The sequence below is a fragment of the Lepidochelys kempii genome, chromosome 8 (assembly GCF_965140265.1).
Source record: "Lepidochelys kempii isolate rLepKem1 chromosome 8, rLepKem1.hap2, whole genome shotgun sequence".
NCBI lineage: Eukaryota > Metazoa > Chordata > Testudines > Cheloniidae > Lepidochelys > Lepidochelys kempii.
This window is the reverse complement of record NC_133263.1, coordinates 23,325,968-23,344,424: the sequence shown is the minus strand read 5'-3', so window position 1 is coordinate 23,344,424 and position 18,457 is coordinate 23,325,968. Positions and strand designations below refer to the sequence as shown.

The 18,457-nt window shown below is 42.0% G+C and overlaps 1 protein-coding gene across 4 annotated transcripts in view; it reads left to right on the top strand.

Annotated features, from left to right (window-relative positions):
- Nucleotides 1-3,967: 3,967 nt before the first annotated feature.
- PWWP2A (PWWP domain containing 2A) overlaps nt 3,968-18,457 on the top strand; it is a 39,807-nt gene continuing 25,317 nt past the window's right edge. The window contains exons 1-2 of one of the 4 annotated variants that reach the window (XM_073355864.1): nt 4,651-4,739; nt 6,480-6,589. In XM_073355864.1, the coding sequence (XP_073211965.1) occupies nt 6,537-6,589 (53 nt within the window). In that variant the 5' untranslated portion in view covers nt 4,651-4,739; nt 6,480-6,536. Of the gene's footprint in view, nt 4,740-5,134; nt 5,258-6,479; nt 6,590-18,457 lie in introns of those variants that run through there. The other 3 variants (XM_073355863.1, XM_073355865.1, XM_073355866.1) reach the window with 3 other exon arrangements.

Sequence of the window (18,457 nt, the reverse complement as noted above, 5' to 3'; positions counted from 1 at the left end):
GCAATGGAATTCCCAAATTCACTAGTTCGATCCTCTTCCCACAAAAACTAACCAGTTCCCTTCCCTCAGATTCATCAATCTCTTTCTTATATTTTCACCACTCATTATTACTTGCATGATAGCAATGCCTAGCGTCTCCAAGAACAGAACAGGGCCCCACTGTGCTAGGCACAGGTAACAAAAAAAGACAATCCTAGCTTGAGAGAGTTTACAGGCTAGGTTTATGACAGGATGCAAGAGCAGGATGAAACAGGGAGATAATGGTCAAGGGAGCACCCCAGGGGACAAAAACAGTAAAACAAGCAAGTTTTTGCATAATAAATAACTAACCACCTAGCCTTTGGCATAACCTATCTCTGAAGACAGGGATAGCCTATGCTACTGTATTTCTGCATCTGCCATTGATCAGAAAAAGAACAGGAGTACTTGTGGCACCTTAGAGACTAACAAATTTATTTGGGCATAAGCTTTCGTGAGCTAAGCTGTAAGGTGCCACAAGTACTCCTTTTCTTTTTGCGAATACAGACTAACATGGCTGCTACTCTGAAAGCTGTCATTAGATCAGAGTGGCATAGACATTTGTTTCCATCTTTTCACAAACACTTGGCATTTGAAATGTAAATGAAACTGTAAAAAATCCTTTTACATTCATTCTCAGGACTGCTGGAGACTCTATTAGGTATAAATGATGACAATGTTAGCATTTTAATGCTTGCTGTATGACATAAGCAACACTTCTGGCAAAGCAGGGTGATTTCAGAAAGCAACACTGCAGTTTTGGACGAGGAATTCTTCCATGTTACTCCCATCCTTTGGAAGTCTGAATTTAACATAACAAAGAGCCTGCTGGGCTGAGCTACTGGATCTCAATGTCCCATTAGTTCAATGACTGAGTAGGCTCTTTGTATTGATTGGTGACTTCTTGTAGGCTAGAAATTACTGCCATTCTGCTCTACTAGGCCCTGGTTACACTACAGAAATGAACTGTGGCTAACTGAACTGATGGGATATCACTGTTCTAAGCACCAATGGTACAGTGTATCCACACTAACCATGCTGTTTTGAGATAAAACCCATGACAGTTTTGTCCTCATCTGCAGAAGTGCTGTTCTACAGCTTTGCCATTGCCCTACTCCCTGGGTATCTCTCACAATTCCTATCACAGGCTTCTGGAACTTATTTTTGCGCTGCTTTCACTGGGGAGTAATAGCTTGCCCTGCTACTGTTGCTTAATTGAATAAGGTGGTAAATTCCTGATTTTGGGGAAGGGAATCTCAGTTTTCTAGGAGTCTCTCATCTTGTCACAATTCTGGGGAGTTGCAATAACATAGGAAGGAAGAGCAGAGACCTAATTCTCCTTACTGTCCCCTCCTGCGTCCCTCTGAAATGAAAAATATTTCTGAATCATTCATAGCCTTTGAAAACCTTTTGGGGCCAGTGTTATTTTGTCCCCAGTACACATACCAGAATATACAGAACAATTCTGAAATGCAAAACTGGGATCTTACCTCTGAAGTGAAATTGAAATCATTGCAGAGGGGCAGGTTTTGGAGTTAAGGTATTAGTAACTCAGCAGCAAGACAAATCTCATTATTCTGTAGAATACTGGAAACAGACATATTCAGCCCTGGGGGCTCCTAGATGGTTGCCCCTCTTTCAAAGCATGATGGCCTCAGGAAACAGTATGCAGGCCTTTAAAAATATGACCCAACAAAATGTTTAGAGACGGTTTAGGCATTAACATTAATGTTGGATAGTTCTGGAAAACCCCCAGATCGGCTTGGTTTTGTTTTTAGCCACAAATCATACAGCCATGAGTCCAACTGCTGTTTCTCCCTGACAGAGACTGACAAAGATCCATGCATGATGGAGAATAAACACTACAATTCAATATGCTACTCTGTAGTACTAACCTCCTCACAAACACATATTTTATTTCCAACCACACATCCCTTCAAACAGTAAATTGCCTGAGAACATGGTAGATTGTATAATACTGAGCTATTCAACTATTTTATATTTTAAAATTTCATTTAACTCAGGAGCTACATTTCTAAGGCATTTTCTGTCTCCAGAAATGTATGTACACATAAACCCTTTACAAACTATATGAGGCTGATGCTGTAAGCACTAGGACCTAATTCACTGTTGTCCTGCAGCTTGTACAGTCAGTTACACCAGTGCAAAGTGAGGGTAAAGCATTATCAAATCAGAATGGTGTTTTATGCCTTCCTTGCATTTGTGCAAGTCACTACACATGATGGATAGCACTGGGATGGTGAATCAGGCCCCTGGCCCTTGGGTCTACAACAGGACTACGTATGTGGTAATATGCATTATGATTGGCAGTTGCAGGATCAGGTTCTGTTTACATACAGACTCTCCAGCCCCTTCTGCTGTGATGGGAGGCTTCAAACCCAGTTCTTGGTTTATAAGGTTTTATAAGAAAGATTATTATTATTATTACTTGCATTACGGTACTGCTATAACTGCATGACACTCAATTTTCCCAGTGTGGAAAGACTAAAGGCAGTGTATACAACTAGGCTTTGAAACTGCGGAGGAATTTGCTCCAGTATCCTTTGCCAAAATTTCACTACTCCCTCACCGTCATTGCTTTATGTCAGTTGCCTGCCTAATTACTGCCTTCCAACAGAGAGGTGGCTACATTTCAGTGATGCTATAAATCACTTTAGAATCCTTCAGAAAAGACAACTATAAATCATTAAAACTATATATTTAAAAAAAAAACCCTCAAAACATTAGAGATTCAGGTCATTTCTTTTCCACAAATTTCACTCTCTGCCAATAATTTATCCCCTATAATTGCATTGGGGAGGATTAAGGCCTACAAATTGTATTCATGCTTAGCATCTCTCTGGTCTAGCTCGTCCCCTTGCTTTCTGTCTTTCTTTCACAGATCTTCTCCTTCTGCCCTTTAACTGTCCATCTATCTCTTCTACTTCATCCATGTCAACTTTCCAAAATATACAATGGTGGCCGATTTATAGTATCCCAAAGGGTTTGAATCTGGCGAGGAATGACCAAAACTGGCAAAATTTTCATAGTTTTTAGGAAGAAAAGGCTAGTGTTGATTCAAAGTATCATATGAGCCAAACTGTAAAATATACAAGTGTTATTTGCTTTTTTCTCCCTTTTCTCCCAATTCTCCACTTCTCCTTTGATACCAAGTTTTTTCTTTGATCTCTTTTAGTGTCTAATTTTTCACCTTTTAGAAAACGTTATAGTTCACTCCCTCTTCCCCTTAAAATCTTCTTTCTTCCAGACATTTTTTCTTTTCTATTTGGTCACCCTTTTTTGACTTTCCATATTTTTTCCTTCTCTTTTCCCATTTCTCTCCATCTCTGGTCCCTTTTGCAATGGGTCCTGCTCACCGTCCCAGTGTGGGTGCCTTGAAACTAGAGTTGGTAAGATCATTATATTATTTGTGCTGGAGCAACACCTGAGATGGAATCAGGACACCAAGGTGCTAGGTGCTGTATGGACAAGAAGACACAGTCTCTGTCCCAATAAGCTCCTAGTCCTGAATATGAGGATACTACCCTCTCATTGCAAGTGAGTTAACCTCCCACCTCTGTACCCTTCCCTCCCCTGCCACTCAAACAGGAATCTCCCCTTACACTGAACTCCAGGCCTAAAGCGCCCCATCTCAGTTTGATGGATGTAACTCTGCACCAATTAACAGCCTCTCAGAGCGCTGAAGGGGGAGGAGAGTCTTCCCTGCGCCAATAGGAAGGGACAACTGCCTCATGAGTAAGCCCCTTTGATCTTTAGCGGTATTAAACTCCGCCCCTTCTTCCTCTTCCCGACCCCTGAATGAATGAAGTCTCTGCTGGCCAATGAGAAGTTTTCGTTCGGCTTGATGGACTTTCCCAATCTTCAATAGGAGCTTAGAATCGTGGCGTAGCCTCCAATGAGATGCCAATGCTGAGCAAAATGGGCGGGCTCTGCCTCCCAGGCGGGCGGAGAAGGCCGCGGTTATCGATCCCGCTGCTGGAGGGAGGCGGCGGCGAAGCAGCAGAGAAAATGGCGGCCATGGCTGCGGAGGCGGCGGCGACTGCAGCGGTGCCGGGTGACGGGGGAGCCGGCGAAGCCGAGCCTGAGATGGAGCCCATCCCGGGCAGCGAGGCCGGCGCAGACCCCCTCCCCGCTGTCAGCGAGGCTGTGGAGTCGGCTGTGCCTGATGGGGACGAGGCCGACGGGGGAAAGTCCGCTCCGGGGGAGGCCGAGGAGCCGCCGCCGCCGCCCGTAGAGCTCGCCCGGAGCCCGGCTAGGACCCAGGAGCCGGAACCTGAGAGGACGGAGCCGGAGGAACCGGAGCTGGGTTCGCCCAAGGCCGAACCTAGAGGACCGCCCAGCCCGGAGCCCGAGGAGGCGCCGCAGCCCTGCCCGACGCCTGCTGGGCACCCTGAACTTCCCGAGGAGGAGCCGCAGCCCTGCCTGCCGGCTGCTGGGGGCCCCGTGGAGCCGGAGCCCGGGGAGGAGCCGTGCCGGCCGGAGGAGGAGGAGCCGGATGCTGCTGATGCTGCCGCTGTAGAGCCGGAGCCCCCGGCCCCCGGCTCCCCGGTGGCCCCGGCCGCGGGGGAGGCGGAGGCTCCGCTGCTGCCTGGCTCGGAGGTGCGGGTCACCCTGGACCACATCATCGAGGACGCGCTGGTGGTGTCGTTCCGGCTGGGGGAGAAGCTCTTCTCCGGGGTCCTCATGGACCTCTCCAAAAGGTGAGATGCCGCTGGAGAACAGCTCCTCCCTGCCGGGAGAGATCAGCACTTCGGGGGGATCCCTGGGCCTGACCCCAAGGCCCTCAGGGACTTCCGCAAAGGGTGAGAGCGGGCCCGGGCTCCTCAGCTCTCGGTCAGCCGCCTCCCCCCCCCCCCCCCCCCCGTTGAGAGATGGAGTGTAGGGGACTCAGGCTCTGTACAGTAGTAGCCCTTGGCCCGCCATCCTTCCTGGAGATGGAGGCGGGGTGTTTGGAGCCGATTTACCCCCTTTAGCTCTATCTCGTTGTGTGAGGGTGGAGGAACTGCCCCGTGTTAATTACTCCCTATCTAAAGAACCCGGCCTTATCGCAGGCTAAGCCCCAGGCCGGGCCATGATGGGTAGGAACGGTGCCCCCGCAGCCTCGTTGCATTGAGACAATGCCTAACAGCACCTTCTCCGACCGCCAGTTCTGATGCGATGTAGCCTCTGCTGCTGCCACGCACGGTCTCTGGTCTTCTGGCCTACTACTGGGTTAAAGGTAAGGGAGAGGCCCTTTCATTTTAAGTAATAAAATAGGATAAAAGTTGGTCACTGACCAACAAACCTTTACTTTTCCCCCCCACCTTTTCGTGCTGCTGTTTTAAATAATAAGAGTTGTTGCCTTGTGGGAATTAGAAAACATGAGGTAGGCAGGAAGAGCACATGGTCAATTCCCTCTAACTCAGTTAGGATTCATCTTGGGCCTTCTTAATTCCATGGTCCTGTTAACAGTCATGAGCTTGAACTGCAGAGAATTGGCCTGAGCCTCCCCAAATCATAGGGGTGTTCAGATCTAGAGTTCTGTTTTGGGTGCTCATCTCTTAATTTACAGCTTGCATTGACCAAGTCATGTCATGCTATCCTTTAAAAGCCCGCTGACACCTTTTGGATTACAGCAGTCTTCAAATTGAAGATTCTTGGAGTCCTGAAGGGTTTACTAGTATGATTCTCCTTGCATCTGGGGAGGGGCTTTCTCTTCAAGGAACCAATATCCACCTAGTAAATCTGGGCCCGAAGAGACAGTTTTGTTAGTTCAAGTCCAGCATTTCGGGGAAACTTGCACAACTTGATGGGAGTAAAAATTGTTCAGAAAATTCTAAGGAAAGTATTTACGGATATTTATATTTCCCCAGTGATACCTTCTTTAGTGTTTGCTTAATGCTGAAGTATTAAACTACAAGTATAGAACAAAGTGACATTGACTAGGCTATTTTCATTGCCTGTTCTAAGTGAAGTGCAAAAAGTAAAAAACACAAATCTTGGAAAACAGAATTTGCAAATGTTCTTAAACTCTAGTAATCCAAGATAGTGGTTGTGACATAGAGAACCTGTATCAATTTAAATAAATTATTTACTTATATAGTCTCTCTGCTCTTAGTGCTTCCTTTAGAAATGGGGCCAATGGCTTTCTGCATTTTTGCTTTCAACCAGCTTGTTTTTTGGGGGGCAGATATTTAGAGAGGTGTATGGCCTTTTCTAAGATCAATGAAGATGATTTAAGATGTTAGAAACATCTTAAAAATCGTGGAAGCTAATTCCACAGCTCAGAAGTTAACCACCTATAGTTTGAAAAGTCTAAAGGCACTTTCACATTTTATTAAATTGATTTGAGGCTGATCTTTAAGTGTGTAATGTACATTTCTAGTGTGAAATACTGAAAAGCCCCAAACCAGTGATGGGTGCATTCAGTTAACTTATTTTTTAATTCTATTCTTTTGTAGATCTGAAGTCCAGACCCTCAGAATTGCTGGCTTTCACTCTGTTCAGTCACTTGCACTATGTGGGTGTCAAAGCACTTGCCATTAAATGACTCTGGATCCTGTATGTATGAGTAAGGAAAATCCTGATTTATTTCCCCTCCTGAAAAAACAAACAAATCACCTGCGTTTTATTAAACATGTACATTTGACCCAGTGTATCCCCATAGATGTAAATGTCTGGGGTTTTTGGGTACAAAAATTGTCTCACCACTGAGGATCCTCCAACATGTGAATTTCCAATATCCCTTTGAGGCACAGGGCCATCTGCATAGAAGCACTATGGCTCCACACGGATGAGGAGGGGCTCCTTGATTCCTGGGTAGTATGGCGTCAGTGGATCCATGCTTCCAAGATTGCCCCAAATCATTTGTTAAAGGTAGGGGGAAGCATTCCTCATCACAGAGGACTTTGTGGAAAAGGTAGTACAGCTAAGGGTTGTATTACCTCTTCTTATGGGCTGATGAGGGAATGATGCATTTTCTGTGTCTGCCCCTCTGTCCATGTGCATCCTGGACTTCATGGATGGTCCCTCTTCAGGTGGATGTGGAAGATACAGTTTGGACTCTCTCTCTCTCTCTCTTTAAATCAAAGCTCTGGAGCGGGCCTAGGGTGAGAATTGGGCTTCCTTACATACAGGCTCTGCAATGTTTTGCTAGTGATACCAGTGTATGTGAGCTGGCAAGTGAGATCTGGACTCAAATCCCCAAAAGAAGAATAAAGTAGTATGTTAACTTTAGAAATGTACTAGGCACTTTTTACCTATAGAATATTTCAGCACTTAAGTGTTAAACACATTTTTTTAAATAAACTCCACTTCTGTGCTATTTTTATTTTGCTGCAATTAGCTTATCTAGATTTTTACGCTTTGGTGGCCTGTTACTGCCTTAGGACAGTGCTGTCAATATCAGAAAACTATGATGGTCCCTTCATTTGACTTTTATGAGATGTATAATTCATGTAGCAGGACTTGTTAAAAACATCAATAGTATACAAGTTTTGACTAACCTTAACTCTTTTGGGAGTCTCTGTTTACTGAATGTTGAATTAGGAATCATTACACAGGGGAAAAACCAAACCAAAAGCCCCCACAAGTTCTAACATTGGTTTACTTGAAACGGTGGGAATCCTAATATAGAAAAAAATATGTCCATTGGAACTTTGCTCCCACCAGTTCATCTGAATTTGTGGGAATTTTTCTAAACTTCTCCAGTGCAGACATGGCCATTGCCTCCAAATCTGCTTCTCCTAGAAATCTTAAACTTATAAGTTCCTATGAAAGTCAAGTACGTTTTTGGTAAGAATAAAAAAAAAATTCTAATCTAGTCCACTTTTTTTTTAATGGTTACCAACATCTTCAGTTACAGGTGCTAACTCACCCTACCCACAGTGAACTATGATTCCCCCCACCCATCTTACTCTCTGAAGAATAAAGATTAATAGCACTTGTAGTCTAGCAAATGGAAATGAGGCTGCTGTTTGCCTCATTATCGTATGGCAATGAGTTTGAAGGTTAACTTGTGTGTAAAAAATATGCATTTCATACAGGCAAGTTTATTGCCCCTCTGAATTTTAGTGCTGTCACTCCTGTATTGTGGGATGGAAGCACAGCCGAAATGCTTTCGACCAATTTTGTTGTTTTTCTCTGAACCTCTACTACTTCTGTTTCTGCTGCTGAAATGAAATGCTAGCCTTTTTATTTATTCCAGCAGAGTTTTAAATGAGGTCAACAGTGCATATATAAGGGAACATTGTCAATTACATTTTTAATTGACAAATATGAACATTTTTTCTGTTGGAGTACCCCCTTTAAATAGAATGTCCTATTTAAGTATTTATGGCCCTCATCACTGAGCAAGTGCCCTAATCACTAATGAACTTTATCCACACAATATCCCTGTCAGATAAGGATGTATTATACCCACTTTTACAAATGGGGATTTGAGGCACAAAGTAATTTAGCAGCTTCTCCATGGTCACATAGGAGGTCAGAAGTTGCTCTGGGAATTCACCTGGGTCTCCTGGATCCCACTCCAATTCCCTATATAATTCCAATCGAACATTTTTCATACCCAGGACCTAGTTCTTAAAGGGAGTTTTTGTACCCAAGCTGATGTTCTGAAGTGTCTTTTTGGAAAATTCAAGAACAAGCATCACTGAGTCCACTCTCCTCCTGTTTACATTCCCACATGCCTGCCTGCTGCTGATTTTAACTCTAGTAGTGCTGCTGCTATTACCTTTAAGCTCCTTGCATAGTCTCAGGAAGGTAATGCTTGAGAGCTCCTTCCCAGTGCATAAGCGGTGGTATCATCTTAATGCATGAGATGGGAAGTGTAGCTGACTATCAAAACAGAAATTGATCATGCACATGGTGACCTTGGATAGATATTTTTCTCTAACATTTTAATTATAGTAATATCAGTTGCCATCTGCAAAAATTGTTAGACACAATCTCCTTTTAAATTAATGTATTTCTACGCATGCAATGTATTCTGAGGGTCTTATGAGACTGCATGCGGCTATATTGGTTTGTGATACATTAATGCCACCTGCTGGCTCAGAATTGCGGCAAGGCTCACTCTGCACCTGGAGAAAGCAAACGTTAGTAAGTATAGCACTTCTAAATCTTAAGAGGTGGTGTGGGAGTGCTTTTCATCCTGTTGGAACACTATTCCAGGATTGAAAACTACATTGGGCGGGGTCTTAAGACTTCATCGTGCCGAAAAAAAAACCTAGTCCCTCATGTCTAGTTTTTTTTAAGTTATATTTTCTTGTGAACAATCACAGAATTCTTAGCTTAGAAACGGAAAGATTTTGTTTCTAGCCCTGGTATATCATGATGTATTGAACCTTAATCACAATTCTGACATGCAGGGTTTTCCCCCTTTTTTGAATTTCATCATAGCAGCTCTGGAAAGAACAACCATGACAGCTAGAAACCAAAGTCTTTTGCCATTTGAAAGCTTGAGATACCAGAATTCAGAGGAGAGAGCATTAATCTCTAGCAATCTGACATATAACTTTGTCTGCCAATATGAAAAGAGGGTTTTGGTTGGGAACAAAATGGTAATGAAAATGATTTTTTAAAAGCAGAGTTGTCATGTAACTTATCCATTTGGCTTAACTGAACTTTATAAATCTTTAACTCGTTTTGTAAAATTGCTTTTTGTTGCTTTGTTATGGTACTGTCTCCCAATGATACCTCTAAAGTGGTTAGAATCTTATGTTGCTTCTGCTCACATAGAACTTCTACTTCCATATGGAGAAAGAATTTGTAGACCCCAGTGAGGTTACATGAACTGTCACAGTTGGCCCAAAGATTGTTTGATATAAACACATTTTCTCAGTGTTTACAGCTCAAACATGGCAGCTTAGTGTTAATTAAAGCATGACCTTTGTAAAGTGAAACTGATTAGTCTCTCTTCACTTTTCACCCCAAAAATAAAACGTAAGATTAACGTTGAATCTGAGTTCTGAGAATCTAAGGTTGTGGCAATGATATAGGTAAACTGTCTTTAGATATTTTTTATTTGACTGTCCCTGAAAGGGTAAAGAATTTTCTCCAGTCAAACCAATGTAGCTTCTATTAAAAAATACAAGAGTAGTGAAAAATTGTCCAAATCCCATGTTGTCATGAACAACTGCTTAAATTTTGGTTTTGGGAAGGAACTACAGTGCAGGTTGATATTGCCTTAGATTTTATGGAAGTACTGAAGTTTACAAAGCTAATATTCAGTCACAAAATTTGGGGGAGGGGGCACTAACTTCTGCCCATCGTTTGACTCTGTAGCATTGTTTCGTCTCCCTTGCGTAATCTGCAAGATGTCACAAAGGCTATGGCTACACTAAAGTTTAAATCGATATAAACTATGTCACTCAGGTGTGAATTAGCCATTCCCTTGAGCGACATAACTTATGCTGACTTAAGCGCTGGTGTTGATGTTGCTGGGAGAGCTTCTTCTGCCGACATAGCTACCGCCGGTTGCTGGGGCTGGAGTAATTAAGCTGATGGGAGCTATCAGTTTAGAGCAGCTGTGCAGAGAGTTTAAAGTGGTGGAGCTGTGCCTCTTAAGTTTTCTAGCATAGCCATAGCTTAAGAGTCACAATCTCTTTCTGGTGACTAAAGAGTATGGAAACGCAGTTGTTCTTTGGACTTGTCAAAAAGCCAGGTAGGATAAGCTGTTTAGGAAACAGCCACAAAAGTCAAACTTCTCTGTAGTGTCTGCTCTTTCTTTGCCCATAATTATGGGCCCTTGGGTGCTATTGTAATGCAGATAATTAAAAAGAATTATGGAGGTGTCAGTCATGGTGGGACTGAGTTTTTCAGTTAAAGTAGCGATTCTCTGATATATGAAAATTACAGCATATTCTCCCCCAAAGCCTAGCACTTCTTCCAAGTATAGAGCAATATTTTTGGAAATTTAAATGCATTAATCAAATTAAAGTTAATTTAAAAATGAGTCTCCTAAGGTATTATGTATCCTGTCTGACCTCTTTATTGTTCCTAATGACAAATTCATTTTAATAATGGAATAAATGTGGACTGCTCAAAGTTCCCATAGAGTAAAAAACTTCTCTGGAATCTTGTACATAGACTACTTTTGAAAGAAATAATATTAAGATTTTTCGTTTTTCCTCCTCACAAAAAAGAGGCTGAACAAGATCTCGTCCAAACTTAAATTTTGCTGGCATAGCTATTCTAAATAAAGCAAAATAAACTGTATAACTACATCTGCACTAGGACTTCAGCTGGTTTAGAAAGAAATCACACCACTGACACTCCTGTGCTGGCAAAAGTTTCCAGTTTAGACTACAGAGAACTCCACAAAGAACTGCCCTATTTTAAAATGGCTGCCATCTTCTGTTGTTCTCAGTTGGACTGACGTTCATATGTATGGCCAGTGCAAATATCTGCTTCTTCTAGTGTTCTTCTCCACCTTCTGACAGCCTAGGATGCCACCATGTTTCCTGAGGGCAACTTGGCTTCCCTTCACTTGAGGGAATGTGGGGACAGGAGGGTGGACGGGAAACTTGGGTGTACAACCTGGTATGCTCTGACTGCTTTATGTCTGGAGCATAACTAAATATGGTGCTAAAAGTTAAAATTGAAAAAGACTTCAGTTTAATCTTTAGATCATTTGAAATAGTGCATGATAGTATTTTCTCACTTTCTGGTTTAGTGTTAGTGAGCTGTAGCTCACGAAAGCTTATGCTCTAATAAATTGGTTAGTCTCTAAGGTGCCACAAGTACTCCTTTTCTTTTATTTAAAAAAGAAATTCCCAGACAAACTACACTGAGGTGAAGTGAAGGTTGAGCATATACATCGGTGATTCTTTATTGGTTGAATGACTGTAATCAGTGCAACATGCTTGTTGAACTTTTAAATTAATTAAAGAATGTCTACTAAAAAGGGATTGCACAATTTTAACAAAACCAATTTAAAAAGAGTTTGAGTTTATAGGTGTGAAAATTGTCTAGATCAGCCCAGAGACCCTAGCACTGTGGCATGACAAAAGAAAAAAGCTGTACTTGGTATCCAGGTAAAAGTTCAAAAATAAAAACCAGTTTCAAAATTGGCATGTATTTTTTACCAAAGTGTAACCTGGTTATCTAGACATGCTGATGTGGAGATGAAGCTGCAGAAAACTTTACATGGTGCTTCCTTCCAATTCTTCCAGAAGGAGAGGGGAGGGACTACATTACCACCTCTGTGGGAAAAATCAGGGGGTTGGACCTACCCCATACACAGATCCTTCGGACTTCTCGGAAGATGGCCCTGTGTGTCTATACTGAATGTGGTTTCACGAAGCTGTAGGCTGCTGCCCGTGGGGTTCCCCCTATTTCAAAGAGAGGTTTTTAGCTTCAGGCTTGCACTCTTAAGTAATACAACTTCTAGCTGTTTTTACATCAGTATTTTCTACTGTTGGTTAGTGAGCTTCTTTCCCCTCACTGTTTGAAGCTGTGGATCCACAGGGTCCTCTGTGGGTGGGAAAGATGCAGTGAAAGAAACTGATTCCTCTGTACATAAGGGGAGCTACAAGCATGCAGCTGCAAGCAGTACAGTGTTTTCTCAAATTCAGTGTGCGATGTGAAGCTCAATCTGGGCCTTCAAAAAGCCCTGTTGAATATTGATCCACTTCCTCTGACAGGTGTTAACTGTTAATCCCTGATGTAACTTTGTTAAAACACTCAACTCAGTATTTAACTAGAAATCTTTGACTTCAGTTGGAAGATGTTTACATGCTTAGAAGTTATACCAAATAAAGACTTTTTGCGATTGTCATTTACATGTAAGAGAAATATGATTCCATAAGTATTCTGTTTACATGTAGAGTCCATCAGTCCAACCCTGTCTGCATAGGACATGCATAATTATTACTACTAGCAGATCCTAATAAGCAATGTTTTGGGTGGTGAAAGGCATTGGCCACTTACTTCCATTTCTGTAGAAACAGCACATAGTAACTCAAATTGGAGGTGCAAGCCATTGTTCTGGAACTTTGACTAAATGAAATACTGCATTTTCTGAACTGTGAACTCTGGTGCCATATTACTCTGGATGGAAATAAACTACTAAGAACATAGTTCAGCTTCTGTGGATACCTACTCAGTAAGGTGTCCCAGTGGATACTTAGTGTATATTTAGACACTGAAATTCTACACTAAGCAGAATAATAGTGAAATGTTTGGGGTATGTTCTGGATACCTGTATTCAGGATATTGTGCTTCGTATTAAGTAGCTTACATAATATATAACCAGTATAGCTATTCTGGAATACTAATGTGCATAAAGTCAGATTGGAGCTTTATTAAACTAATTCCTTCAAATTCTAAGTGAAATATTTCAATTAATCAGGTAGATGATGCATGAAACAAAGATGCTCAGAACTAAGTGGTGCTAAATATTTTAGTAAATGTAGCCAATAGGCTACAAAATGTTTGAACCTTAAACCAAATGATTCCTGTCATGGCTTCTGTGGAACACACATAAGGAATGCTGTATGGGTCTGAACAACAAAAAAAATAAACAGAATATTTTAATTTATAATCAGACCATTGTAGGCTGACTATCAGTGATAACACATCAGAGGTCAATGGACTTCTTGTAAATGATGTGTTAGATCAAATCTGATTCTTTCCTAAAATATCAACTTCCTGTGCTGATTCAAATTAGTGATCATGCATTCTGATAGTTATGCCAAGACACCATGAAATCATAAGTCTTTTCAAGAGACTGAAGGAACATGGTTCACATTCAATCATTAGATTTAAAACCGTCCTAGTTGGCTTCTCTCTGCAGGAGGCGTTAGCTTGCTAGAAAAGCTTTTTTTCCCCCTTCTACTCCATTCCTCCCCCATGTAGTTTGCAAATGCAGGAAGGGTTCACTGAAGTCCTCCCCATTAAAGTAAACCTCCATGCTATCATTCATTGTTTAAATGCTTGTGTGCATTTGTTTAGTCTGAAGAACACAACAGGCAACTCCTAAATAGGTTCATAATCGTAGAAGAGTGTTTATAACGTATACCCACATTTCTTGCTTTAGTCTTGACTTAATTGACATACAGGCAAAGACTCAAATACTTCACATTTTTGTGGTAGCTCACCCCACTTGAGAACAGAATGCTGAATGTGTACATCATTATTTTCTTCTCGCTACCCTTCAGAGAACTGGAATTTTGATAAACTGATAACTAGAAAACAAAATCTACATAAATTTATGTGAGATGCTTCTGCAGCTTTTGGTTTTACTGATGTCACTTAACTAGTCTATACATAATTAAAGAGGACACATAATTAGCTCTGAATATTCATTAATTCTCATAGCTTACAGGACTTGCACAAAAACCTTATGAAGTACTTGACCAGTGATGACTTCAAAAAGTTAGTGACATGGTAAACTTGGTAGTATCAGAAATGGTCTTTGTTTTAAAAGTAAGGCTGATTATGCTCCAGAAAGTTTCCTTATTTTGGTACAGGTAATCTGTCTGTGCCCTACTTCTGCTACTTCATGACTGAAACATTCTTCACTCTTCTCTGGGATTGCTAAATCTTTCTTCATTTATTCTGTTTTTAACACTTATTCTAGTCATCCCCTGATACCCTAAGCACCCAGCATTAATACTTGTGCACCCAGCTCATTATCTCAGAGGCTGAAATGACCTCTGACTGATATGTCAAGCTCATTACTTAAATGCAGCAGTGCATTACTATAAAATGTTAATAGGAATAATAAAGTCTTTCCTCAGCTATATATTGCTGAAACAAGGGGACAGGTCCTGATTCCTACTCTGTCACAAAGCCTCAGGAAAGCCAGGTTAACTGTCCCTCTGAGGGGAATTCTTTGGTAGGTGGCAAGAACTGGCGTAGCATTTTCTACATCAACCCCTTCCTGATATTGGTGGGGCTTTTTTGACACAGGCCTGGAACACATGCTGGAGGCTCACATGCAGCCATTTGTAATTTAGAGTAGCTACAGGTCTGCTGTGAATTATGCCAGGCCTGGGCTAAATACCTGGTTTAAGTACTCTTAAACTACCTTTTGCTCTGCCCTCCTCTAGTCCTGTGCCAAGCACAGCTCAATTACATAAGAGGCTCTAGCACAAGATCTTTCCTGCTTTCAGATAAGGACCTAGGGTGTAGTTGTAGGTTGTGTAATTACATCAAAATGAATGAAAAGCTATAGATTACATTGTCCTATGAACAATATAAATCACTCATCACTGGAATTTTTTCTATTTAGCAGATCATAGAAACTGTGGTGTTAACTTCAAGGGATGGCATTCTGTTAAGTAGAAAGTAATATTGTACCTGAGACAGGTTGTTTCTGCATGGAATGCTCTTGCTTAGCTTTACCATTGTGTTTGGATATGAGGACAAACTGAAGATATCACTTGCAGTGTTTGCCACTTTGCATTTATTTCAAACTGAATGGTTAGACAGGCCTTACTTATGTTGCCGAATTGGTTTTGGTTGTTTTAAAAGATGGCATTCATTACAACAAACCTTTTAGACTTGCAGGATGTACTCCAGTTCAGAGCATAGGCCAGTGAAGGTGACTCATGATGTCAAGATTAATCTGAAGAGCGGTGATGTGCTTTTCATCTTTGAACTTTTATAGTGGCATTTTTCTTGTGGTCCTTGTTCACCTTTGCTAATACCAGTTAATCAAAACACTTTCTTTTAGAACTTGTAAACATGTAGAAATTGTACCAAAATTTAAAACCGTTTGCTCTGTTGTTCGTTTGAAACACTCTAGTCTATATAATACAAAGAAACTGAGAGTGGAGCAAAAACACTTAGCAGAACATCTCTTTGAGGTCTTGTGATTAGTGAGTGACTACAGAAATAGAGATGGGACTTGATTTTTATTTTTTATTCAGTACATTGTGTTGTTTCATCTGATAAATTAGTGAAAACTGAATAGTATTTGGCAAGTTACTTGATTAATCACCCTTACTGTATCCCTTGCCTTTGTTAGATCTGCTCTCTTTCTGTCTTTTTCTGCCTTTTTTTCTCCTGCAATAAGAGAGAAATACTGTTTGTCGTCTTCAGTGTTTTCCTTCCTTCCTTTCTCTCTCACCCCTACTCTCTTCTTCTAGTTCTCTCCTTCCCAAACCTTTCCACTACAATTCTCTTTTCTAATTTACCCTGTCAATCTCTTCCTTTCTCCCACCCACATGCTCTCCCCACCCATGCATCCAGACATAGGCTCAGGAACTTTACTAGAGTCCTAATAACCAACAAATTAAACCTATTAATGACCGAGAGATACAAGAAATGGAAGGTAGCCCGTTGCTATGGGGCAGTGTCCAAGTAAGAAGCCAGCACCCATCTAGCTGTTGGAGAAAACTGGCTGTACCGAACCTGATTTGGGAGCTTCGTCTTTCAAGGCAGACAGGGCCAAATTTTGGCTCCACTGAAGTCTTTGTACTAGAAGCGTGGAATCTCCATAGTATTGCCTTATCCCATGTTTGAAAACATTGGGGGAAGTCTTGACTATTGTTAAAATACTATAAACCAGTTCAGACAGTAGCAAGTTACAGCAAACAATGCAATGACTGTTCCTGGTACATCCATTATAAGCACTGCATTTTATAATGGAGAACCCAGCTTCAAAGTGAGTTAATACAATGGACTCTTAAGTTGGTATGTACCTTTATTTAAACACTTCCCAGAACTGTCCCATGGGTCCCGTGCTTCACTAGCCCCTACATTTCACAGAATTTTGAGAGGGAAGAGGATAGGATTTGTTAAGTAGGAACAATTGAGCATCATTACTCCTTGTTTTTGCAGCATCCACTGTGGACTAGGTGTTATGTGGTCTTAAAACAACCCCCCAAAAAAACAATATCCCTGTCTTGAAAATCTTACACTCTATAAAGTGATTTTAAAATTGTTTCTGGTTGCTAGATTTATACTATAGCAATAGAACACTTTCCGGTAAGCACTTGATGACCAAAATAAGAGAGAGGTTACTGAGCGTAAAGCTGACCTTAAATTGAGGCTTCTGATTTTGTCCCTCTTTCAACAAGGTCAGACGAGTGTGATTGAAGTCATTAGGTGAACTACTTATTTGTTACAAACTGTCTAAGTTAGAGCTGTTTGTGGTATTCACATCTTTATATAAACTTGACTGACCTCTGTTAATCTGATGGGACTTAAAAGCCAGCTCTCAGTGTTATTTACCATGGTTCTGCAATACTTGCCTCAAACAAACAAACAAAAACAAAAAACCTAAGAGTAGAGACCTCCATCCTCAAAACTAGCTATTGGGAAGGTTTCCAAACTGTCCGTGCTTGGAATTGGAGGTAAGTGGACCTGGGTGGGAAGTGGAGTTTTTTAAAAATCTATTTAATGGCAGATGGGAGTGAAACCCTGCAACACAACAGAATATAGTTACTTCATAAATTAATTTGCTGTCCTTTGTTTTTTGTTTGAGGAAAGAACCTCTTAATAATAACCCAATATCATCTAATCAAACTATTGTTGTCCTCTTTAGGAAAAATGGCTGGGTTACTGGCTCACTGAGGCAGTAGACAGTTAAGTCTCTGTAAACTAGGGACTAGGAAAAATATAGAACTGGACCCAGGATCTGGGAGTGGGGAGAAAGGGAAGGTGGATTGTAAAATGGCTACTTTTGGTACTTTCTTGTCTGGTTATTGCCACTTGACAATGTAGGCCCTCCTCTTGCTCTGATCTGGTAGCTCTTTGGGGCTGACACTTATCAGAAACCCATGTATGAAGGAGTGGGTAGATGTGGAATGAGTGGATGTAATTTAGCAAGGGAGAGAGGGAAGAATTGAGGAGACAAGATAGAAAAGTAGGCTTTTAAGAATATGCAGGTAATTTTTGTGCGGGAGAGAAATGGAAGAGACCAAATATAGGAGAGGTGGTAAAGAGCATAATTGTGACTGTAGTAAAGGGATTGTATTCCTCTGGTGTCAGAGGCCAGCAGCTGGCTGACTAATTAATCCTACCTGCCACACTTGGGAGAAGACCTGGAGCTTAAAGGGCTGGTCCTCATAAAAAAAGGAGCAGGTAGCAGTAGCCAGTGGAGCAGGGGTGGGGAAACTGAGGGCTGGATCCGGCCCATCAGGGCTTTGGATCTGGCCTGCGGAAACGCCACCCCTGTGGCACTGCGGGCCCCGGGCCGCTCCCGGAAGCGGCCAGCACCACGTCCCTGCGGCTCCGAGAGGGGTGGGGGTGGGGGCAAAGGGTTCTGTGTGCTGCTCTCGCCTGAGGCACTGCCCCCCGCAGCTCCCATTGGCTGGGAATGGAGAACCATGGCCACTGGGAACTTCAGGGGAGGTACCTGCAGGCGAGGGCATCGTGTGGAGCCCTCTTTCCCCCTCCCGCAGGGGCTGCAGGGATGTGGTGCTGGAGCAGCGCAGGGCCAGGGCAGGCAGGGAGCCTGCCCTGGACCTCGTAAGTGCCACTGCTA